Below are 25,928 nucleotides of genomic sequence, written 5' to 3'. Positions count from 1 at the left end.
TAATAAATAATTATTTATTAGTTCTATAATAATTATTTATACTGATTTTTGCTCCCAAATCTCTATCTGCTTGGCCTCCCTCCCATATGAATGACATTACCATCCAGGTAGCATTCCAAGCTAGAACACTTTGAGTCATTCCCAGTTCACTCCTCTCTCACTCCTTCATACTTGGCACTAAATCCTACTGATCCTATTTCTGGAATATTTCTTGAATTCCTCCTCTTTTGTTCTATTACTATTCCTTTTGTTTGAGGTCTCATTTCTCTCTTAGACTATAGTAATTGCTTACTTAGTCTTTCACAGATCCTGTCAACAAATATTTATAGAGCACTCAGTACTATGTGTTACCTACAGTATTAAAACCACCACATTTTTATCTTCTGTTTAAAATTCATCCCTGAGCTCCAGATCCTATATCCAGCTATTTCTTTGATACCTCCATTTGGTGTTCTCATTAGTACCTTAAACCTAACCTATCTAAAGCAGAATCAGACTTCATCCTTCCTGTCCCCTACCCCCAATACCTCCTACTCTATTTCTCTCTCATTTTCCCCTTTTCAGTAAATGGAATTGTCAGCCTTCCAGGAGCTTAAAAGACAAACCCTAGAGTCATCTTTGACCCATCTCTTGTTCACGCCTCCTTGTCCAATCCTTCAGCAAATCCTATTGATTAGGGTTCCAACATCTATCTTGGATCCAATCATTTCTTTTCATTTCTGGAATCAGACTGTCTGGTTTAAATCTGAGTACTGCCACTTACTGTGTGACCTTGGTTTCAAATGTAAAACCAGACTTTTTTGAAGGAAAAAATAGGCATCATTTTAAAATTCTGAAGTGTGGCTTTGCCTATTAAGAGTTTGAGGACTGAGTGAGAAAAAAGGTGTACTGACTTGGCCTTTTTATCTTCCCAAACTGGCTTATTTTGACAGTGGAAAGACAGGAAGGTTATCATAGTCTCAGTGGGGGTGATTTCAGTGCCCAGGGGAGGGTTTGTAATATTCAGGGGTGTTTAGTCCACACCTCACAATGATGGGAAGTCTACCAACATTTATTTGGTGGGGGCAATGATAGAATTGTCTTGCATTCATATGACTTTCAAATATTCCTTTATACTCAGAAATCAGATTATGCTTTGATGTGTAGTATAATTTCAAGATAGAAGGTATGTTTTTTGAGATATTTCGTCCTAGAGAAATATTTTAACCTTACATTTAAAAAGAAGCCTAGCTCATTTGTGAGAATATCATATTTCCCCATTTTCTTCACTCCAAAAGTCTGTCATTTATTTTGGTTAGTGACCCCTGCTTCAATTAAGGTTATTCTCTTCTTTTTCTTATCATAGGTCTATTTTTAAGCCAGATCTATTCTGACTTATCCTACCACTATTTTTAATTCTGGTGTCCACTAACACTTTCATCTTTTATTTTCTTCTTGAAAGAAACTGCTTCTGATCTTCTCTTATACCCAAACTTGAGATATTTAAGAGACGAAAGCATCTTAGGACTTCTTTATGTTGTCTGCTGTAGTGAGATCTGAGCATTTATATGTTAAAACACACAGTAGTTTATCAATTACTTTCTTTTTTATATTTCCTTTACATTAAAATTAGGGCATTCTGTTAATTTTTGAGAAATTTTGTGTTTAGGTAGGTACTATTACCTGTGATGCTTAATTTGAGATTATTAAAGGGATTATTTCAAAATATTTGTTCAATAAAAATGAGGGGATGAACATCACTGATTTAGATGCTAATGAGCCCCTGAGAAAAGGCCATAGAAGAGCTGAAAGGGCTGGTAAACCGAAAGGGGCTCCCAGTTGGGGTGAGGAAGACAGATCGTGTGGACGGACACATGAGCTGGGGATACAGGAGCGCGGCAGAAGACTCAGCAGGAATCAAAACCTACACCTGAGTCTAAGTGGAACTAACTGCACAGTATAGGTGGGGGACAGTGTGGTGGGAAAAGGAAACTCCCTCCCAGACTCCACTCCCCTCAGCCAATGCAAAGAGGCTCCATAAACTCCCCAGCTTAGGTCACTGTAGTGGAAGGCAAGAGGACGGGCAGAAGAGACAACGAACTTGACCACTTACCCCAAAGAGACAGAGGTTAACTGAGAAGTGACTGAGTTAAGTTGGATATTCTTCATTTCCTTCTACCTCAGGTGATAGGATCTTAAAGGCAAACTTTGTTCTGTTATTAGAAAACAAAGGAAGTTGCATCTTTCCATACCAAGTCTGTGGACTCATAATTGTAAATTATTCTCTTCACTGCAGCCACCCTAGCCCAAACCCCCATCATCTTTTGCCTGGACAACTGCACTTGCCTCCTGGTTTCTCTGCTTTCTCTCTTTACCTTTTCTATTCCATTCTTCTTAGAGCCCCGTGAGCTTTTAAAATCAGTCATGTCATTTCCTTGCTTAAAACTCCCTAACAGCTACTTTGAACCCATGATCATGGCTCTGAATGAGCTACACCAACCTCCCTCTCTAATGAAATTTTTCTATCATGAGCTCCACAAGCTCTTTCCCACTCCAGACCTTTGTACTCATTGTTCTGCTTAGAAGGTTCTTCTCCAGGATGCTTGGCATGGCTGGTTCATTCTAATCCTTCAGGACTCAGACCCTTTGCCTCTATGTAGTGACAGTCTTTTCTGACTACCGAGTGGAAAGAACTGCCCCATTCCTTCCACACTGCCACTTATACTTTGTCATATCACCCTGCTTATTTCCCCTCATAGTACTTTTAATAATCTCAGTTGACATCCTAGGTGATGGCAACGCCATCTTTTGAGCTGCTTAGGCCCAAACCTTGGCATCAACCTTAATCCCTCTCTTCCTCTTATACCCTACATTCAATCCTCCAGGGAACACCAATGGCTCTGCCTTGAAAATGCGGGCAATCCGACCCCTTCCCACTGCCTGCTCTATTACCACTCTGTCTTGGTTGAGCCATTGTCGTCTCTCACTGGTTAACTAGAATAGCCACTTACCTGGTTTCCCTACTTTTATTTTTTTTCCTCTTACAGTCTATTCTCAACAAAACAGCCAAAGCGATCCTTTTAAAACAGTTCAAATCCTCCCATGGCTCTCCATTTCTCTCAGTGTAAAATTCTTACAATGGCCCACAAGGCCCGTCATGACCCACTTCCCATCATCTGTCTAACTTATTCCCTACTGTCTATCCTGCTGACATTTAAACTTTTGAGAGCAAAAATTACTGTCTTTATTGTTCACCAGTGTATCCCAAGTAAATCCCAAGTACCTAATATTATCTGGCACACAGTAGGGGCTCGATAAATATCTTTGGATTACATGAATGAATCTTGTTTACTTCTTCATCATTTATTTTTCTACTGTTGGAATGTAATATACATGAGGGCAGGGCCCTTATTTCTTTTGTTTAATGCTGTATCTGAAGCAATCAGAACAGTACTCAGTATATAGTAAGTGCTCAACAAGTTTTTGTTGACGAAATAAATGAATATCTACTGTGAAAGATTACTGCATCTACTTACACTGTACTGAGTTAATGAATACATTATGCATGCAAATAACATAGTTTCCATTCATCACTCATAGGCAGCCATTTATGGTGGATGAAGAGTGTTATACAATAAAGCAAAGAATGAACTGTTCATATAAATAGAACTTTATGGGAAGCAGTATATAGGGTCATGGGTGCCCCAATCATGTGGTGAACTGGAACACATTCAGTATATATGACAATTCTTTCTGCAGTTTGCCCTGACTATACAAACTCTTCTGCTTAACTTCCTGAGGAAAAACAAAGCAACCATTTTGCTGGTTATTTGCAAAACTGCATACCCTAGGGGCATTTGGGGGATGGGAGGGGGAAGGTTGTTTACAAGAATGAAAAAAAGTCATTTCAGCGTGTAAGCACTTTCTTTTCTTTTAGGAGAGGATCCCACTGCCAAAGACTTACATTACCTATTTTGTTTTCATTTTCATTGAAGGGCATCCATATCTATATATTATTGTGTGCAAATGTAGGGGATCCAAAACAATTCTCTGTGATTGTTTGGATTGTTAATCTCTCCAGGGTTTCCTCAGCATTCTCAAAGGCAGTTTCTGGCACCAAAGGGAAAATGGAGAAGTTGAGATGCAATTTTATCTCCCAATTGAACTTGATTAAATGAGAACTGTTCTAATCAAAAGTTTGAATCCCGAGGGAGTGCAATGTTGTTAACAGGTTTGAGAATATTTGAGAACAGGAGGAAGAGTACTAAAGTTAAGGCAGAGAAAGAATCAGGCAAAAAAATAATTGTAGTAAAGCTTATTAAGGCATAAAATTAGGTGAACAAATTGCTTCACAGATAGTGTTAAGCTCATCGCTAGACTGGCAAAGGAAGTGGAAGAAAGCTCTTTGAAAACATTATTTTTATTATTTTAATAATTTGTGTAGGAATCATAGTAGCTGCAATCTGTTAGCCAGAAACAATTGCCAGCTGGTGTCATGTGGAGTAACTATATTAGGCTGAATGCAAACATGTTTTTCCTTTTTACCTGGAGAGCATTCAATTTTAAAAAGTTTCTATTCATTTTTGTCTGAATATGAGGTCTGCCCTTGTAGATAACGAAGCCTGTTTATTATGTGATTTAAGAGCTTTCATTAGGTTCACACCAAGTTCCAGGACTGTAACAGGGAGACCACACACAGGACAGACTGTGTTTACACAACCAAAGTTACCTATCATTAAAAATGAATATTTGGGGACATGCCTGAATTATCTATGTAACTGCCTTGATTCTATACATTGTTTTCCTTGTGGTTACCTCAAGGAAACGGTGGCACTCCATTAGCTATTTACTGAAAACAAAAACAGATCTGCTGGGATAATGTTCTTTGAAAAGTGTTAATGGTGCACTTATTTATGGAAACATACATTTTGTTAGTAACATAGTTGTTATATTTGTTTGTTATATTTTATTTGAAGTTCTCCTAAATGATTTCTTCTAACAATTATATAATCATTTTATGATTGTTATTTTTTCCCTGATTATCTGGAAGCTCATAGACTAGGTGCCAAAATACTGCAGGGTGTAGAATTGCTCAGCTTTGCCTATAAATCTGGAGGGAGAGGGAAAATAATTTGATTGTTCTATTGCAATTCTGTTGTTTCTTCCTGCCTCTTGACTCAAAAGGTCTCAGGAGAGGAGAGAGCAAATTATGGGCTCTGTTGGTGGTGTTCATTGGATTTCTTCAGTGGTGATTTGAATGTATTTCAGGGATGTTAGTGGTTTCTAATCCTACCTTCGTTTTCTCTTAGCTTTCCTTGGTTCAGTTTTCTCATCTCTGAAATGGGATATTATACTTCTCTTATCTCCTCAGAGTGTTGTTCTGAGAAACAAATGAGATAATGGGTAGGAAAGGACTTCCCAGTATACAAATTACCACTAGCACTCCTGTTATCCATTTGGGTAGCCAACAAGGTTATATTTATCCTTATAATATCAAGCAATTTTATAGAAAATGAGAAACTTCTTAAATAACGTAATATAAAAAGGCATAACGATTTTCTCCTGGACTAAAGCAAAGGATATATATATATATTTTAAAATAGGTAAAACCATTAACCAGATGTAATCAGGAAACAACTGCTGGGTTTTATTGGGTTTTTGTTCTATCACAATATCTTGCTTTGGAGTATCATGTGATGCCATTAATAGGATTTTAAAGTTAAGTGAGGAAAAAAAAAAAAAAAAAGAAATAGAATCAAATGAGCTTTAAAGAAGCTGATTCATTTTGCCCAACACCTTTCTTACTAATATAGGCTCCTACAGTATCAGGAAAGTTTTGTAGTTGTTTATAGAGTTGAAAACAGGAAAGGAAGCAGAGGAGGGAAGCTTTGTTGAGAAAAATTCCACCTGTTTAGAACAATAAAAATAACTTATAATGGGCAAGCTTTAGCACCCCTGAAAAAGATCTGGATCTTAACTGATGACTACAAATGAGACACTGATAAATGGAAGAGATCAGCACGGTGTCAGGGGAAGAAACAAGTACTGCATGGATCCATAAAGAGGCCCGGTGTGAAGGCACGGAATGCCAGGTATGGTGGACTGTGGCTGGCAGGGTAACCGCGAGGGACACGTTGGCTTGGGCCAGAGACTTACAAACATTGTCTCCACCTTCAACATATTGCCACTGTCCACTTGGAAAACAGGTCAAACACGTCTAGGGATTGTGGTGGGGCAGTTACTCAGATTTGATGGTACATCCGAGAAACAAGTTGAGAAACAAGCTGTTATTACAAAATTTCGTTCTCAGGAAAATGCAAAATCTAGATGTTTGAAAAATGAAGTTTTCAAAAACATCTGCACACAAACAAGGGCTTAACTTATGAAATACAGGTAAGTGTAGGAGCTCAATGCATATTAGTAGAATGAATTTTAAGAGGTAACCCCTAAACTCCTTTTAACTTCTAAGTTCTGCATGGTTGTGGACTGTACAAATGCTGAAAGAAATGAAGAACACAGAGCCTGATACACAGTAGGCACTAAATGGGTAATTAGTGAGTAGATGCTGGTTGAATAAAGTTGTAGAGTTGGGCACACCGTTTGTAGTTAAGGTAGGACTAGAATAAAACTGGAGCACCAGTTAGAATATCCTGGGTAGAAATTAAAAGCAGTCTGGAGCCAATTTCCCCTGCCGAGAGGGGACCACAAGCCGTGTGACGTCTGGTCTAGGAGACTTCCCAGCGGTGAGCAGGTATTATTTCTGCAAAAAAGGCCGACCAGGTTCCTGTCCACTCGCAGACCGAGAAAAGCTGCGGATTGGGAAGTCTCAGATAGTGCCAGCGACGCTGTCCTCCAGCCTCTTTCGCTCCACCTTTTCCTTTCTGCCACATCTCTCCGCGCCCCAGGCTGAAGGGATCCCACCCGCCGCCGCCTCCGAGCCCCGCGGAGCAGCGGACTCCTCCCCTGGAAACTCCTCCGGGGCTGGGGGAGGCTTTGGCGCATGCTCCGTACCTAGGGCAGGTTTTTGCTGCGGGTAGCCGGGCTCCTGTCACACCGGCTGGCGGGTAGTGGCGGTGCCAGCCTGTGTGTGCGACTGTGTCTGCGTGTCTGCGCCTGGGCTGACAGACCCGGAGCAGCAGTGCGACTCGCTGGCAGAGGCGGCTCCGCAGAGGCGCCGCGCCCGCTGCCGCTGCGGGGGCTGCTCTGCAAACTTGCGGCGGGCGCCGTCCGCCCTCGCGGCTCCAGCGCCCCGCGACCTGCGGGCAAAGGGGCCGGGCGCGCGTGCGGGGCGCGGTGCCCGCGGCCGGCCGGGGCGGCGGGGCCGGGCCGCGCCTTCGCCCTTGGCCGGCGCCCTAGCGAGCCTCATGCAGCCCCTGCGCTCGCGGCCGCCGCTGCCCGGCTGCCCGGCTGCCCGGGGCAGGTCCAGGACCCGAGCCCCGCTCCGCGGCGCCTGAGCGCCTGCGAGCCGGCGACTGGATGCTGCGCGTGTCCTGAGAGCGCCGCGCCGCGCCCGCGCGGGAGCAGGGAGCGGGCCAGCCGGGCGCCCCGGGAGCGCAGGGCGCCCCACGCCGCAGCCGCAGCCGCGCGCGCCGGCGCCCGCCTCCCCCGCTCGGCTCGCAGGCCCCGGCTCCGCCAGCCCCGGAGTGCCGCGGGGCCGCCAGCCAGCCGCCCTCCTAGGCGTCAGGGGCATGGAGGAGCGGCGGGCTCCGAGCCGCGCCCCGGAGTCCCCGAAACTTCCGAGCGGGCGCCCGTCCGCGCCGCTGCCGCCGCCGCCGCTTCGCCTGCCGGCCTGAGAGCGGGACCATGGATGAAAGGTTCAACAAGTGGCTGCTGACGCCGGTGCTCACTCTGCTCTTCGTGGTCATCATGTACCAGTACGTGTCCCCCTCCTGCACCAGCTCCTGCACCAACTTCGGGGAGCAGCCCCGCGCGGGGGAGGCCGGCCCGCCCGCCGCCCCGGCTCCCGCCCGCCGGGCACAGGCGCCGCCCGAGGAGTGGGAACGGCGGCCGCAGCTGCCCCCGCCGCCCCGGGGACCGCCCGAGGGGCCTCGGGGGGCCGCGGCGCCGGAGGACGAGAACGAGGAGCCGGGGGACCCGGAGGAGGAGGAGGAGGAGGAAGAGGAGCCGGACCCAGAGGCCCCCGAAAACGGCTCGTTGCCCCGGTTCGTGCCGCGCTTCAACTTCACCCCGAAGGACCTGACCCGCTTCGTGGACTTCAACATCAAGGGGCGCGATGTGATCGTGTTCCTGCACATCCAGAAGACCGGGGGCACCACGTTCGGCCGGCACCTGGTGAAGAACATCCGGCTGGAGCAGCCGTGTAGCTGCAAAGCCGGCCAGAAGAAGTGCACCTGTCACCGGCCCGGCAAGAAGGAGACGTGGCTCTTCTCCCGCTTCTCCACCGGCTGGAGCTGCGGGCTGCACGCCGACTGGACCGAGCTCACCAACTGCGTGCCGGCCATCATGGAGAAGAAGGACTGTCCCCGCAACCACAGCCACACCAGGTACTGTCCCCTGCCCCTCTTCTCGTCACGACCTCGGGCGACCCCGCGCTCCCTGCGCGTGCCCGGGGCTCTCCAACACCTTCCAGCGGTTGGGGCAGAGGCTTTGGGAGAGGGATGAGAAACCTCTGGATAATAATGTCTGGGTCTTGAATTCTCTCCTCCCCCAGCCCCCACCGCTTCCCGCCACCCGCTTTTCACCTTCAAAGGTGTCCGGAGCCGTCGTGTGCGTCCTGCCTGGTGCCTAGCACGGTGTGGCTTCCCTCGGAGCGGACGCTCGAAAAACCCCATGGAAAGGCGAGGCTATTGGGGGGTCTGGGTTAGACCAGCAAAGTCGAATTTTGTACTTAAGTTTTGTGAGTAGAAGCCCAAATCCTGTAAAAGGCCGGGGCGTCAGGGCAGGAGTTTTCCAGGGGTGGTGAAGCCCGAGAGGAGTATAATGCCTTTGTAAGTGGCTCTTAGGTGACTGCTCGCCAGCGCAGGGAACAATCCTCTTGATGCCGCTTTGAACGGACACGTGCAAGTTCCTGCTCTGCCTTGATAACCCCATTTCTCGAGATGGTCTTTGTTGCTGAGCGATTCCACAATTTGGACTCATGCTGTTCTCAGCAAGATTTCCACTCTCCCCCTAGGCCATTCCATACATTTTTTCCAAAAGTATTTGTTAAATGCCCATTGTGTGCCTGGCAGTGTGCTAAGTGCTAAGTGGATGTAAAGATAAAATAGTTAAGATCCCTTGCTTTGAGGATAGAGTGGTTTTCTCTCCTTTGCCCTCTCTAAAAATAGTAATACAGTTGAGAATTAGGAAAGTTTGAAATCTTAATAGCCAATGAGACTGCTTACATTATTAGCATCCTTTGAGAGAGGCATGGGCTTAAGAATTTGGTTGAATGTTCTTTCTGCCCATTGCAATTTGAAGATTAATCTGACATGCTTGCTCAAGGGACTAAAATATTAAAAGCTTGGAACATTAGTTTATTGAAGTTTTTATCTGAAAGGTTTCAAACAATTTGGTGTAAGGAAATAGGAATTTAAAAGCTCAAGCTCAATATGTTGATATCAGATAGCTTTTGCATTTGACATTATGGAAAAGCTTCATTTACTGGAAGCTATCCAGATTCTGGAATTCACCACCACTGAAGCATCTAATTCTACTTCATTTCTCCAAGAATGAGCAAAATTTCATTATGGGATTTTTTACTCTGGCAGTTTTTCAAATACTTTCTCTCCTCCCTGCTCCTTTTCCTGTTTCATGGAAATTGGTTAGAATAAGAAACTGATTGGACTTGGAATGAGGGCATCAGGCTCTTCTCTTAGTGTATTTTAAGGATATTTCACTTTTGAGTATTTTAAAAGTGTATTATTTTAAATCCTGCTGCTCTATTTTAGCTTAAAACAGTTTTTCAATTAAGTATTACTTCCAAACTTCCTAACACATAACACTGTTGCTTCAGTGAGACAATCTGCTACATTTCATCCAGTGTTATGCTCATTATATTTAGATATTACGTATTAATTTCTAAAGGACCCCAAAGAGTTTGCTAGTCTGCTTCCCAGTTTCCATTTCACTAAAAATGGAGACTTTGATTATCACATAGAAACATCTGATGACTCTTCAGTAGGGGTTGGCATTATTTTTTACCAGTGTACGTAAAAGTTTTAGCAAACAGATGAAGATTTGGGGGGAAGTAGAGGAAGACGTGGAATCTAAAAATAATTGGATTTTTTCTTAGTGATGAAATGATGCTGCTGCTACAGACCCCGCACAGATTACAAGCAGTAAGTTCTCACTTCTATAGGAAATACTTAATGTCTCTCAACTGTGTGATATAGGAAAACTTCACCTTGGCTATTTAAACATATGTTTTTTATTGCATGGCCAAACTATTTTCTTTGTTTAGTGATGGACCATAAATATTAATTTCTCCCTGAATCACAAGTCATCAGATAATCAATTGCCATGTACTGGTTTTCTTAAAAAAATTTTTTTTATGGTAGTATTTTGTTTGTGCAACTTTTTATAATCCTCTTCCTTTTCCTCCTCATCTTCTCTCCTTTCCTAGTAATTCTCAATTACTTTTCTTCTCTAGATACTGTAGGAAGGAATACTTGCAGCATATGTGAAGTGCCCTGCATCAAAAGCTATAGTGAAAAAGTTGAAAAGATGTTAACAGTAGCATCTTCCCAGCAGAGAAGATTAAATTAGTTGTCTGTCATTGTAATGTCTATGTACAGCATTCTACAGTCAACTAGATTAGCCTGGATAATGGAGGGTACATTTCCACAATGCAAAATGGCAGATAATCTATTGCTACATAATGGGAACAAGATTTTACTTCAAATAGGGCTGACTCTAAGCAAAATTGAGAAGTAGATCCTGTTGATTTTAGTTCCCTAGTTTTTCTGCTTTTGGTCCCCAAGGCACCCCTCCCCATTTCTGTCAGGGATCAGTGCCTTCATGGATCACATAATAAGAGCAAGGATTCTGGAATCAAATGGATATGACTCTTGTACTCACTAGCTGTGTGTAGCCAGGAGTATATTACTCTTTCTGAGCCTCAGATTTTTCACCTTTAAAGTGTGGATAATAATTAGTATGTCCATCATAGGGGTATTATATGAACAAAATGAGCTAATGCATGCAAAATGCTTACTATTTGATACACACACACATATATAGTATGACATGCTAGAATATGGTACTTAATACTTAATATGTGGGTATATAGTAATACTGTAATATAAGTTGTTAATTGTAATAACTATTTTCTCTAATTAAGGCCTTCATTCAAAGAAAGCAAACATCTGAGGCCAGTTCCTTGGAGCAGCTCAGTGTAAATGGGTCACCTTAACTTATAGAGATGCCATTTTGTGATTATTTGTACTGAGAATCCTAAGTCCCAAACTCAAGCAATAAATGAAAAATTATGGACATCTGGGTATCAGTCATTGCAGGGGGCAGGATAGGAAACAGGGATGGGTAGGCATGCAAAATAATTGGATATACATTCCATTGGTGACAAAAAAAAACTATCTAGAATGATAAGAGCGGAGGTGGGAATATCCTCCCAGAAGCTTTGAAAAGAGACACATAGTGGAGTTGAAGGAAGCTAACAGGAAGATGACATAAATGAATGACCTTTTTTGTCTTATTGCTGATAATTTCTTCTCGTTATTTTTGTGTTGCTTTTTCCCCCAATTATTTCTTTGGGAGGCTATTCTTTCTCACTGCCTTTATGCTTCCTTTTTTATTAATGTATGTTTTCTCCCTTTATTTGCATGCCCAGAGTTCTAGAAGACTCCTCTTTGTCATTGTTGAGTATGGATAGAATTATAGCATTTTATCAAAAAAAAAGATTGAAGAGATAATTTAGTCCCACAATTTTCACGGGTAATATGACCCTAGAAAGGCGAAATGATATGCCCAAGGTTTCTTGAGGGAATTTGTGTCTTCATTTTTATAATTTATATTCAATGTTTTGCCTGTTATGTGTAGCATGAAAAGTATAGTGAAGAGTGTCTTAAGCACCTGCTTACTACTGCCAGGCACTATGAAAGTTGTAAGAAGAGAGTTTCAGTGTCAGCTCTGCGGAGCCTAGGCTATTAGGGAAGATAGACTGTAATCTTTGGTAAGTGAGTATCATTCCCATTCTTAAGTAATGTTGGAAAGATACTCCATCTGTATCCTTTTGATGGCAATTTTTCTTTTATGACCTGCATTCCATTGGTTCGGTTAAAATAGTTGGAATCCTGTGGATACTGTATTAAATAGGACCCTCCTTGTTGCAAGTGATACAAAACTAACTCAAATTTATTTCAGCCAGAGGGGAATTACTGGCTTACATAACTACACCATAGGAAAGTTAGGAGTAGACATGGTTTTAGGAAGACTGGAACTAGGAATTTGGGGTCTTTCTCCCCCAGTTCTTTGCATATTGCAGTTTATTCTATCATATTGGCTCATTCCACATGATGGGTAAATGGCCTTCACATGTAAATAGCTTCACAAGCCAAGAGGAAAGCAGACGTTCTCCAAGTTCCAGTTTGAATTGATGGGGAATGACCCTGATTAGTCCAGCTTGGAACATGAGCCTGTTTTTTCAGCCAGTCATTGTGGCCTGGGAGATGAGGCTCTCTGGCCCACCTTGTATTTCAGAACCACCCCCATGACGTGTGTGTGTGTGTGTGTGTGTGTGTGTGTGTGTGTGTGTGTGTGTGTGTGTGTGTGTGTGTGTGTGATCAGTTATCAGAAGAAGGAAAATGAGGATAGATATGGCTCCCTGGTAGACTGTTGGGTTGTGGACACGCCCTCCAATTATGTCAACTACAGGTGCAAATAAGTGAGAAATAAATGAAATTTCACATTTCTTCTTTGCATTCCATTTAGGAAAATTTTCAAGTCATAATGCAACTTGAATTTATTTGCAGCATCTGGAAATCGTTGCGTGTGAGAATTAACTGAAGGAACTGGTAATTAATATGGAGGTGAGGGGAAAAAAGGAGAGACATTGACGTTGTTTTCAATTACTCAAAGGAAGAAGATGTAGAAGGTGGGGGAGACTTGTTTTGTATTGCTCCAAAGGATGGAACTAGGATAAGAAGTGATGGGATTTCAACTCAGAGTAAGAAAGAACTTCATAAAATTTATGACATCTAAAATGAGCATGAACTCTTTTGAGAAGTGTCGCGCTCCCCAGCAGTGAAAACTTTAGGACTGGGTGGTTAACCACTGATATTGTAAAAGGAATGCCTTCCTGGGGAAAGGCTTAGCCTGCATGGCCTTTTACTTTAAGGTTCTGTAGTTCTAATCTAAGCTGAGATCATGTAAAGAAAAGAAAACAAGGATTGTAAATGAACTAGTCAGTTATCCAACATTTGTAAATATTTCTACCAAGGAAACTTTTGGTAAAAAACAGTCTGATGGTATAGACTATAGAATGTTTTAGACATTCAGGACCAAAAGCAATAAATGGGTCCTGTATATTAGAACATATGCTTCTTAATAATAAATATAAAAAGGTAAGATGAGAAAATATAATATAACTTGCCACAAAAAACCAGAACAACTTTGAAATATCATCCGGTTATTGCTTTTCCTTTAGACAGCAGGCTAAAATATATAAGGAGGCTGCAAAGCTCTGTTTCAAAGACTCTACAATATTATGGCCTGTACTACTTTCTAAAGCATAATCTGTCTGATGTCTCTTCTAATTAGAATTGCTGAACTACCAAGAAGGTTAATTTTTATCATAAGATTCTATGCAATGTAAAACTGAGATAAGAGATTGTTCTGTCTGTAAGCCATATCCACTTATTCTGTTACAGAGTCTATCAAAGTATTGCTTCTGCTTCAAAACACAAGTATTTGCTATAAGTCAGAAAGAGGCTAAATTAAACTCACTCTGTTTTTTGAGCAGTGAAGATATAAACTGGAAGTAATAAATGGTAATAGATGATTTATGCTTTTGTCTTTTTCTTGCTGGTTATCTTGGGATTTTTGGTTGGGTTGATTTTAGATAAATGGAAATGTTTATGTAATAATTAGAAGGTAGGAATATTTAGTCACCAACAATTTGGGTTTGTTTAACCTTAGACTCCTATATTATTTTTCCCAAAAGCTAATTATTACCATCTTGTTTTGACTAAAGACAATCAGAAGCTTGTGGCATTTGAAAATTATTTATGTTTGATAATAAACTAAACAGTTTAATCGAGACTGGCAAATCCTAATGTGATTTTAAGAGTCATAAAATAAATTATTGAGTCAAGAAATAGGTTCAGTATGAAAACAACTAAATGGGGAACCCAAATTCATATTTTGTAGTAATCAATTACCTTATTTTTGAGTTTGTTGATTGTGGATGTCATATATAAATTCTCTATTGATTTTAATTGGCTAATGTAACTTCATTTAAATTATAGTTAAGCATTTAAGTATTTAAGTATATTTTCCTCCAGCAAATACAATTGCCCAGCACAGAGATTAACCTATAGAAAATTTTCAACAAATGTGAGGTTTTGGGTTGCTTTAAAAAATATTAGCATAATTTGACAAGGTTATGGTTGTAATTGTTAGTTGTTGCCTTCCATAATTAGCAAGATGTCAACTCCTTTATTCTATAAAAAAGAAGTAAAAGTAAATATGGAGGCCAGGGCTTATTGGACCATTTTAGGAGGCTTCTCCTGTTAGACACTATGCCACAAATCAGAAATTCATTTGGGTACAAACAGATATACTTGCTTCTTGGAAAGGTTAATCTCATCGTTCATTTTCAGTTTAGAAAAAAATCGGCCTGAGCTAAGAGGATGGGAACTTTGGTGGAGGGTGGGAGGATGAGAGAGGTATATATAACCTCTGGTATTATAGACTATGGATTACTGCTGGTTAAAGTCAGATGCTTGAGGTGGTAGGTGGTTGGAGACTGTGATATTGGAGAGCAATGGAAAGAGATGATGAATTTGGAAAAAAGTCCAAAAGAGAAATTGGAGGAAACTAATGATAAACTTATCAGCCACTGAAAAGTACTAAAAATTATGCTGATGCCTGATTTGTGAATGTAATTAGTGTAAAACTTAAGAGCATGGACTCTGAAGTCAAACTACCTGGATTTTAATCTGGCTCAACTGCTTACTGTGTTGTGTGACCCTGAGTTAAGTCAGATATCTGCTCATGATGAGCGTTAATAATTCATGTGGCACTCTCAGAAGAGAGCCTGCCACATATGAGGAAATCAAACAACAGTTATCTTTTATTATTGTTTTCTCATGGAACATACGCATATATGCTGTTTTGTGTAAAACTAAAATGATAGGTAAACCTGTATTATCCTTTTTGATTTTGGAAGTTTTCATCATGAATAATGCAAAAATGAACTTGCAAGCTGTGATGCAAAAGAAAAGCCATAAATGATCCAAGTAAATGTTAATTCTTAGGATACTGTGGATACTTATGGGCACTCAGTGAATGCTGTTGAATGGCAACTTGCTGTCTTTCCTTTTCTCAGCATATTGTTTTATTTTTTATGGGAAATTAGTGAAACAGCAATAAAAATGTTTAAACACATACAATTAAATTCATACATGAAGCAGTCCTGTAGTAAAATTGAATTAGTTGCCTGTGGGCACATAAATATTTGTAGTTCATTGCTATTATTAATATCTTGCCATGCTTTTATTGTGAAGTACTATGTCATTTGTTTTCAGGACATTACATTTAACACTATATATTCATGTTTGCCCCTATATTCTAGTTTCTTTATAAACATAGGAGGGTATAAATGCTAATCACGTTGAAGTCCTTGGTATTTGTTAGATTTACAGAGTATTTCTTCCAAATAATTCAAGATTCTGGATGTATAATTTTTAATCTGGATGATGACATCTGTATTTTGTGGACCCTAATTAGAAATTTGTAGAATTTTATGTGTTTTCCTGATTTGATCATCACACATTATATACATGTACTGAAATGTAACTCTGTACCCCCAAAATATGTACAGTCAGTATGTTTCAATTAAAAAAAACAAACTCCTTTAAAAAAGGTGAACACGTAGACCTAGAAAAAAAAGTAAACATGGTTTTAAACAGACATATGCGGTAACAATGTGTTTGTGGAGCTCTGAAGGGAAAAATCCCTATAATATAGTAAAGAACAAGATGACATGCCAAGGTAGAACAGACAATGATAACGTGGAGTGTAAATTAGAAGGGTGCAACAGACGAGGGCGAGAAGGACAAAAGCAGTCAAGGTGAAGAGTGAAATCCTCAAAGAACTGAATCAGAACGAGATATTGCACATAGAAGACAGAAATTTATCTTGTATGTAATGGTTTGTCTCATTAGTGCACTTATGGGAAGTAATCAACTACCCAGGAGGTTATCTGATTTGGAGTGCTAGTGTATTTAAATACTGCTGATGTACATTTATTTACTTATACATTCTTTTTCTGTACATGTTGGTGCTTTAAAGTACTGGGAGCTTTAGATTTATTAGTCGGGATCATGAGAGCAAACAGAAGCAAACTTTGGGATTTCAAAGGGACTAGTTACAGAGGTATGGACTGGGATAAGGGAATCAACCTTGGACCCAGAGGTACCTTGCATCTAGTAATAAGGGGAGACTGTTAACCCTTGTCTGATGTAGCAAAGGGAGAAAATGGTATTCTCAGTATCCATTGTCTGCTGGAGGCTGACAGGAGCTGCAGTGTCAGTGGCAGGAGGGAATCTAAGAAGAAGCTTCTAGATAGGAGCTGTTGGTGGAAAGCAGCCCCACTGCCAGAACCGTGGAGCTGAGGCAGAGAAGGAAGGGTGGGGAGAAGACATATCTTGACCACTTTCTCCTCCCACCTGTCTATTTCCTGTTGTCTTCCACTGAGTGCTAAAGGGCAAGAGAGCTAGTTGATGCTTTCTTGGCCTTCAGCAAGGCAGAGAAAGCTGGAGAACGGATTTGGAGCATGGGAGGGATAAAAATGAAGAATAACTTGCACAGTGTCTTAAAATAGTTTGACCTTTCTTCTAAGTAATTTTATGGATGTCCTGGTTCTGTTCTACAAATGAGACCTAGAACAGATACCCTATATTTTAGTACCAGCCCCAAATGTTTTCTGCATGGACTATTAGTCTTCACCTGAAGAATGGTAAATGCAGCAAAGGAACAGTTACCATAGACAAACAATTTTTCAATGAGTAATAAAAATAATGCTAAGTTTGGGTGTTTGTCATCTTAGTACCCTAGAACAAGTTGATAATCGTGACATATTTGGGAAGTTAGATCTGTATTATGATGCACAGTAGACAACACACATTTTATATTTTATCTGTGTGTGGCATTTTATAAATTTGGAGCTATATAAAAATATTAGTTAAGGCATGACAAGTAGTTTGCAAAATTGGCTGTAGTTTGCAAAAACATTTATGAGAGGAGATGCTTTTCTGTTGCTTTCTTCCAAGAGCATTAAGATTCTTTACAGTAATATTTATGAGTTTTAAGTCTCTGAAGGCAAAAGGTGAGGAAAGAAAAAAATTTGTATCACATTTTAAACTATACTACTGCTTTTAGTTTTAATTTTAAAGGACTTTTGTAACAGTATTTCTATATTTATTTGGGGGTAGATGTGAGGTGCTTGAAAGTATAGATGCATGCACCTTTTGTGCAAAATATTATGAAGATCTCCTAATATTAGGTACTGAAGAAATATTTAAATAAAATTGGTATCTGACAAAACTTGACACAAGAACAATCAATTTGCTGCTTTAATTCTGAGTCAAAATACCATAAGCAAAATGCTATTTGGTCCATGTACATATTTATAGGTTACAGAAAGAATATTCAATGCCATAGCTGTGTGTAGTGCATCTACTGGGATTGGTGCCTGTGTAAGTTCATTCCTCTCATCCATAGGAGGAGATTTTGAGTTGCTGGGAACAATGTCATCCATGGAGAATATACCAATCTACATCCTCTTTTCATACCTCCCTTTTTTGCACATAGCTATTTCTCCTCCAGTGCACCATTTTATGACATGGCTAGAGTCAGCAATGGCCTGTAAACAAGAGAATCATCTTGAGGCCCTTGTCTTAGGAATAGTTTTTTGATGGCTATGAAAGTTATTAGTTCTGAGGAACCTTTATTCTGTTGAATTGGATTTAAGTCCAGTTAACTTAAAAAATCTGGGAGAGGTGTCAGGGGAGTTTTTTTTTTTTTCTTTCCCACACAGCTTCATTGGGTTTCTTATTGTGCCTTCCACATACACCATGAAAAAGGTAGATTAATGGATATTTCCATTTCTAATATTTTTATTAATAAACATTTCTATTGATAAATATCAAAAGTACTTGTGCATAAAAACTTTTGACAACATGAAGGAACTTATGTACATTGGAAATATCCAATTTAATATTGGGTGTATTCTTAATCTAAAAATATTGTGAACTATGATGGCCCAGTCTTTGTCTTTTAATTTAGTCTTGAGCCTAAAACACCACTGCAGATAAATTCTTTGCTTTGAAGGTTTTATTCTCAAAGTTTCTTATGTGTGCTATAAAGAATAATTAATGTAATGAAAAAATCAATATTGTGTATAAATTATTTAGGTTTTACTATCGTTGTAATTTTCTCTTCAACACCTATTGATCGATAACAATTCATTTGTTAATTTCTTCCTAATAAGATATTCATTGTATTAGGTCTGTAGTAGTGCTGTCCCTGCACTTTCACAAGCAAGTCATGAATTACTAATGATACATGGAACAAGTTAACTTACTGCTGAGTGGTGTGAGATGGAAAATGAGCAAAGGAGAGTAATTTGAAATGCTGTCCTATAGAAACATTGTGTAGGTAGACAACTGCTAATAATTAAACAAGTATACTCTCACAGGATATTAATTTGTACTTTAAATTTTTATGGTATGTATTTTTCCAGGTATGTATGTATTCTCTTTTTTAAATTAATTTTTAAACCCATTCTTCCTCTTTTTGGGGAGTCGGGGCAGAGGGTGTGGTCTTCCCTAACTATAATAAACCTCTGACCATGGTGGTTACTAAATGATGTTTTGACAGTTGACAACTGAATTACTTCAGAGAATGGAAATAATCTGAGACCTTTTTGAAATCCAAAGAAAGATGAGGCCAAGAAATCAAACTACCAAAATACATGGTGTATTAGTCTGTTTCTTTTAATAGAATATCTGAAACTGGGTATTTTATAAAGAAACAAAATTTATTTCTTGCAGTTTTGGAGGCTGGAAAGTCTGTGGTTCAGGGAATAGATCTGGTGAGGGCCTTCTTCTGGGCAGGAACTCTATACGGGTCCTGTGGTGTGACCAGGGTGTCACATGGCAAGAACAGGCTGAGCAAGAGAGAGCTAACCTTATAAAGCCATCAGAACCATGCCTGTAACCACCCATCAACCTATTACTCCATGAATGGATCAGTTCATTCATGACGGCACAGTCCTTATGATCCAATCACCTCTTAAAGGTCCTACCTTCCACCACCATATTCGGGGTTAAGTTCCTACATGAGCTTAGGGGCACATGTAAATCACAGCACATGCCAAAGAGAATTTTTTGCACTAGATGATTTGGATCAGGGAGATATCTTGAAAAGAGCTCTAAATTTGTAATCGGGTAACCAGGATTTAAATCCAGGCCTCTTCATTTACTTGTTTTCTTATTTGTGGTATCCCTTCCTGCTGTATTATAAATTTCCTGAGAACAGTGACTTTGTTTTGTTCCTCTTTGCATCCTCAGCACCTAGAATGGTGCCTGGTACATAATGGCTGTCAAATACATGTTGACTGAATAAATGAAAGAGTGGAAGAAAGCAAGCATAAATAAATTTACTAATTTATGAGACAGTTTGGATAAGAACATATGCGCTATCCCCCCTTTTTTTAGAGCTGTTGTGGTTTAAGGAAATGACTGTGAAGGCACTTCGTAAAGTATAAAGTACTATACAAATTTAAATTTGCATTGACGGTAAGAAGTCTTTTGATATAAAATAGAAAAGGAAGGAAAGTTGGATTTTGGAAATGCAATGAATATATAATTCTGCTTTTAGAGAGCATTTCAAAAATTGCAAATGACAAAGATGAAGTTGAAAATATGCAAAATACACATTCATCTCAACAACTTGTTAGAATAATGAGCAGTTTCTTTTAAAACAGGATGTAATCTATCATAAAAGACTTACCTAAATGCATAACTCTTTCCCTTAGACAGTCAGAAAACCTCTTTTTCCCGAGATATGGCACAGATCAAGGTTCAACTGTTGCTTTTCGTTGCTTTGCCCCCCACGGATTTGTCACCCCACTTCCCCTGGGTGATGGAGATGCAAAGGATTACTCAAAGCCCATCTCTTCTGAGCAGTGAGAGGCCCCAAAGTGGTTAATCTCCCACAAGAACCCTCAAGTGAGAGGGATCCCTTCCTTGGGAAATTAACACTGAATTGGGATTCTCTTCCTGCATTTATTTTCCAGACCAGAAAGTTACAGGAAGAGAACAAAAATGGGGTTATAGTTTAACAATATAGGGTGGTAACTTTCAGTGAAACAAGCCAGATGACATTCCAGTAAGGCAATTAAGTGGTCCTATCAACACAAGCTTGATCTTAGCAAACATTCCTTCTTATAGCAATTTCTCAGTATCTTTACAAAACAATCAGAAACTAGTCTGTCTTTGAGCCAGCAACCTGCTGTGACACAATTCTTATCTTGCAACAGAGACTTATAGCCTGAGGGAAATTTCCTGTCCTTGCAAGGTCAGTATTTGAAACTGCAAGTCTTTGGAAAACCAGGTCCTGTGAAGTACATATGCTTTATAGTATATTCCACATTCAACAAGATTTTTTTTCCCCATTGCTTTACCCTTTGGAGGAAATTATCCTAAAATTAATCTTTTTAATTTTGTGTCTATGACTTTATCTTTATACAACAGATATAAATTATAGCTATAGGTTAATATGTCCTGAAAGTAAGCTGAAAATGTAACTCTTCCTTATTTCAGCTGATTTAGGATGTAATAATCTGCTGAGTTGCTCTACATGTACTTGGTTTTGCTGCTAACTACGAAGAAAACAAGAAGTTACTTTATAATAGAAAATAAAATCTTTCAGAATCTAGAGTCTGCATTATAATAAAGAACTATTTGCAGAATAATTTTTGCTAGTAATGAGCTGGTTTTCATATGTGAGACATGGTCCTGATCAATTCCAGGATATGACAGGTTTGCATAGGTCAAGACCTGGAAGTATACAGAACTCCTGCACTGGGGAGAGTCTTTGGAAAAGGTCAGTAAGTTGATGGAAAACCATCACAGTGTGATGCCTCATGCCTTGACAGCTGAGGCCTTACTGTCTCTGGAGGGACTGTCCCTTCCAGAGTTAGCTAATTCCTAGAGATAGTAAATGACTCACCTTCTAGCACAACTTTCATATGCAAACCAACCAATCTAGAGATCCTACCCCAATCACTTCCTTTAATGGGCTCTTACACTCTAGGCCACTATTCCTCCCATGCCCTAATCATCCCAGGGCCAGATACCATATAACTAGAGACAATTCTTATGCACCAGAGCCTGCTGAAATTATTCAAACTAGCCAGTCCTAAAGCTACTTACCTTGTTTCACCAATTCCTTCCCATGGAAACCATAATAAAGGCTCTTGCCCATATTTTCTCCTGTCTCTCTGCCTCCTGTCTGACCCTGGTGCTTCCCTGTGTGGTCTTGCATGACATGCTGTATCTCTTATTTCCAGGGATCTGTGAGTATAAAAACCTTCTTCCTTCATGATGGTCATTTCTGTGTCTGCTTGTCTTACCATACCCTAATAAAACAAATCCCGGGTACCCTTGAAACAGTTATCAAAAATGGAACTCAAGCTCAGGACAGAGAATCTAGTTAATCAAAAGCACAGAGTTGGAAAAAGTGGGTTTTGAAACAGTGCAGAACACAGTGATCAGAATATAGGTGCAAGATCAAGTTGAGACTAGGTCTAGGATTAGACTAATTAGAGCCCTCGCACCCATGCTCAGGACTGGTTGAAGAGATTGGAGTTGGACCAAGTCTTCACATCAGATGGACTCTAAGCTATTGGAGGACATGGATACAGGAGGACAGAGGGAAAGAAGGGAAGGATTGAGGAACTGCAACAAGAAGAAAAACCTGACACAGCTGATTCCTTATAATTTGAACAACATTATAAAAACATTGAATGGTTGACGAGAGATTTAATAATATCTAATTTTGTTTTTAAGTTGTTTTCTTCCTATAGCTAGCTAGCTAGATGGATCGATTCATTCATGATTCTACATAGCCCAATACCAGGCATTGTGGAGGATACAAATTGAGTAGAAAACTTGGTCCTGGCTCTCAAGGAGTGAGGTCATAGTTATGTAAGTCACAGACAGACTTGGAAATTTTTACGCCACAACATTTAAGTCAGTTCCTGGTATTATAATCAGAACTATTTATAAAAGTGCTGAAGAAGGTGTGCTGAAAGAAAGATTGTGAGTATTTGCAGGAATGAACAAGGCAGGTAATAAAGGGTTTGAACTGGCTGAAGAGATGGGGTGGTGTTGGATTGGAAGTAGGGCTGTTAATAGAGGGCCCTGACAATATGCTGGACTCAGGTAATTATTTTTGATTCAATATGAAATTTAGAATTACTTAAAATTCTTAAACAGTGGTAGTTGTTAAAATACGTCCACAAATAAATTCTTTGATACTCTTCGCTTCCAGAGGTGAGGCTTCCTTCATCCCTTCACCCCCAGTGTTGGCTTTCATGACTTGATTTTAATGCATGGAATACATCTGAAGGATGAAATGTCACTTCTGTGTTTAGGTTATTAAACGACTTTGACTTCTGTCTTTGGTGCTTTCTCTCTCTCTGTGTGTGTGTCTCTCGCTCTCTCTCTTTGCCCCTTTGTCTCTGTCTCTGTCTCTCTCTCTTATCTTGGGTGGCTTGCTCTGGGGAAAACCATGTTCTGAGCATTGCTATAGAGAGGCCTACCTGGCAGGGAACTGAAACCTCCTTCCAACAGCATTGTGAGTGAACTTGGAAGGGGATCCTTCAACTCCAGTCAGGTCTTCAGAGACTGCCTCCTTGTGAGAGACCCTGAACTGGGTTTAAATGCTAACAGAAATGAAAAAGCAAAGTGGGTAATAGTAGGAGTGATATTTTCAAGAAGATGAGAGATGATCGGATCACAGAGCATAGGATCTCGTCTGTCCTGTTTCCTTCTTAACAGAAACGAATGCAGAGTATTTGAGTACAGATACAGGATGGTTGGTGGAACTGATAACTGAAACATGAGGTAATTCTAATCTGATTGCATCTCTTTTCTGTACGAGGCATGAAGCAAGGTCATGTCGGAAATTTGAGGAGAGCAGGGATATGTGAATAATTATCTCCGAAGTTGGGAAAACACATTTCCTAGGGAAGTAAGTTGTCTGGCAGTATTGAATTCTGTTTTGAGATCTGTGATTATACATTTGGAATCAGTCCAGTTGGGATTGTTCTGCAGTTTTCTTCAGCAACATTTAACTGCTTTGGTGGAGGGAGGCACACAATAAGCACAGATTGGGTTTAACCAGGAATAGAGTTTTACCCAGTGAGGAGCAAGGGAGTGGTGGATGTTTGCCAGGGAGCATTTATAGTGCCAGATTGTGTCAATTAGGCTGGTTAGGAGATAAGTGAGGATATGAGGGTGGGTGATAGATAATAAAAAAGTGGTAGGATCAATATTCTATGCTAGGGTTGATGATACAGATATTGTTGGGGCTGGGGGATTATAGGAGTAGGAATGCTGGAGTGCTGGTATAACTACTGCACTGTAGGACACCGTGGTCAGTGAACATGTTTGAAATTGAGATGCCAAAGTGTGGGTAATTCCTTGTGTGATCCATGTGAATGGGTGCCTGAGGTGGGGCAAGGACTGATCACTGGAGCAAAGTATTGTGGGGACAAGGTAATGGATAGACTCTCCATGAGAATTTTGAAGCAAGATTGATGATAAAAGGAGAGGTGGAGAGAAAAGTAGGGAACCTGGGGCTGGAGGTCAGGAAGTCCACAGTGTGATGAAGACTGAGATGTACTCCAGAAGTCTGTGGGAATGGAATTCCTTACTCACCTGCAAGTCAGACTTCTAAACTGTTCAGATTTGCAGTACTGTGGGAAGAAAAAGGGTAGAGGGAGTAGAAAATAAAAACAAGAAAGATTAAAGAAGAAGTAGTGATAGGAAGTTAAAGAAAGAGATGGAAGAACCGAAATACTGCTCTGCAGAGGAGGGCATCCTTCAGTAAATACCCCATTAGGGCAGAGGAGCTCGGGGACTGTAAGGAGGTCAGAGGGCAGGATTGCATGAAAGGTTAAGTCCTATCATTTCCATTGACATTATATACACACACAGACACACACACAGACACACACACACACACACGTGTGTATGTACATTTACATACATATGCCATTCAATGACAGTTACTAAGAAAGTGTTAAATTTTGTTCAGAATTATTTCTTTATGAAAGCAAAAACATAAATAACATTTAAAAACTTTTAGATCTAAAAGCATTTTTAAATTATAAGCCTTGGTGCCAAAAGGACTAAGCTTCTGTTATCTGAAAGCTTCCCTTGCGAGGGACAGTTCTGTCCCTAGTGATGCTGGTTATATGAGATTTTCCAGTAGATGGATGACCTCACAGGGAAGAAAGTCTGACTATTGGATGTGCGCTGGGCCTTAGAATCTGGAAACAGACTATGACTTGGCAGGTCATCTGTTAGTATGTGGGTAGATAGGTTTCTCAGAAATAGAGGTTTCTGGAGACAATTCACATTCATAAAAGAGGGTGAGACTATTTCAAATCACTGTGGTTTTGATGAGATGAGCCTGAGAAGGATACAATAGGGGATAATTATTACAGTTTTCAAAAGGTTATGCATTGCTTATCTGTGGAAGGGACCTCATTCATAGATATATTGGCCAGTGTTTTGTCTAAAGCTTGATTCTCTCCACATTTGGAGAGCTACTTACATTTACTCAGAATTTGATATCCTTTTGTTCTGCTTTGGAGAAGTGTTGGATACTTCAATAGGTAGTATAATAAGTTACACTGGTATTGGTGACTTTGAGGTATCAGAGAGGTCAAGGGGGAACAAGGAAAGGCCTATGAATGAAGATCTAAAAATGGCCCAAGAAAACTGGGATAGGAAGATGCAGATGGTGGGCTATGCACCACAACCAGTATTGTTAAATCCTTACACTCAGTGTTCAGTAATATAACATGCCCTAGGCATGCAGAGATGGATAAGGCCTTACTGATAGAAACCTCTTTCTTGATGGGAGACAACAGAATGAACAACTATGATACAGTGTAAGCATGTGGGAAGTGCTGGGTGCTGTGCTGGGTGCTGGAGATAAAAAGCTGAATCAGATACTGTCTCAAGGAACTTACGGCGGACAGACTCCCAGATAGACGATATTGCAAGTAATGAGAGATGTGCTGTAGTGTGGGTTCAAGTGTGCAAGGTAAAGGGATATGCGTAGCCTGCAGGGATGGGAAAGGCTTCCTTGCAGGAAACGGTGTAATTATAAAGGGTCATCAGAACTCTGAATAAAGAGTGGTTAATTTTCCCTGAAGGGTGTGGTAAAGACTTTGGAAGTGGTAGTTCAGGAACTGGACACACTTACTTAACCTTGTTAAGGACTTCTCCAAAATCGTTTTCTCACCATTCCTCTCCCATTTGAGTCCTGGATATGTCTTGATGACATGATGTTTGATGTACACTGACCAGTATAAAGTTGTATCATAAATGACTTATTATTAAAAATATTGAAAGTATCAAAGTTTATGAAAAATGATTACATTTTTCTTATAAATTAAAGAGGATTCAAAGTGACTGTATAGAATCACTGTCCTGTTCTGCAATGCTTTCTTGAGTGGAATACAATGG

The 25,928-nt window shown here is 40.3% G+C and overlaps 1 protein-coding gene across 1 annotated transcript in view; it reads left to right on the top strand.

Moving 5' to 3' along the window:
* The first annotated feature begins 7,782 nt into the window (after positions 1-7,782).
* The window catches only part of HS6ST3 (heparan sulfate 6-O-sulfotransferase 3), a 736,354-nt gene continuing 718,208 nt past the window's right edge, over positions 7,783-25,928 (top strand). The window contains exon 1 of the mRNA XM_063103108.1: positions 7,783-8,483. Within this exon, the coding sequence (XP_062959178.1) occupies positions 7,783-8,483 (701 nt within the window). The remainder of the gene's footprint in view (positions 8,484-25,928) is intronic.

The sequence above is a fragment of the Cynocephalus volans genome, chromosome 7, assembly GCF_027409185.1.
Source record: "Cynocephalus volans isolate mCynVol1 chromosome 7, mCynVol1.pri, whole genome shotgun sequence".
In the NCBI taxonomy this organism is placed as follows: Eukaryota; Metazoa; Chordata; class Mammalia; order Dermoptera; family Cynocephalidae; genus Cynocephalus; species Cynocephalus volans.
Note: the sequence above shows the minus strand (reverse complement) of the source record. Positions and strands in the feature narration are given on the sequence as shown.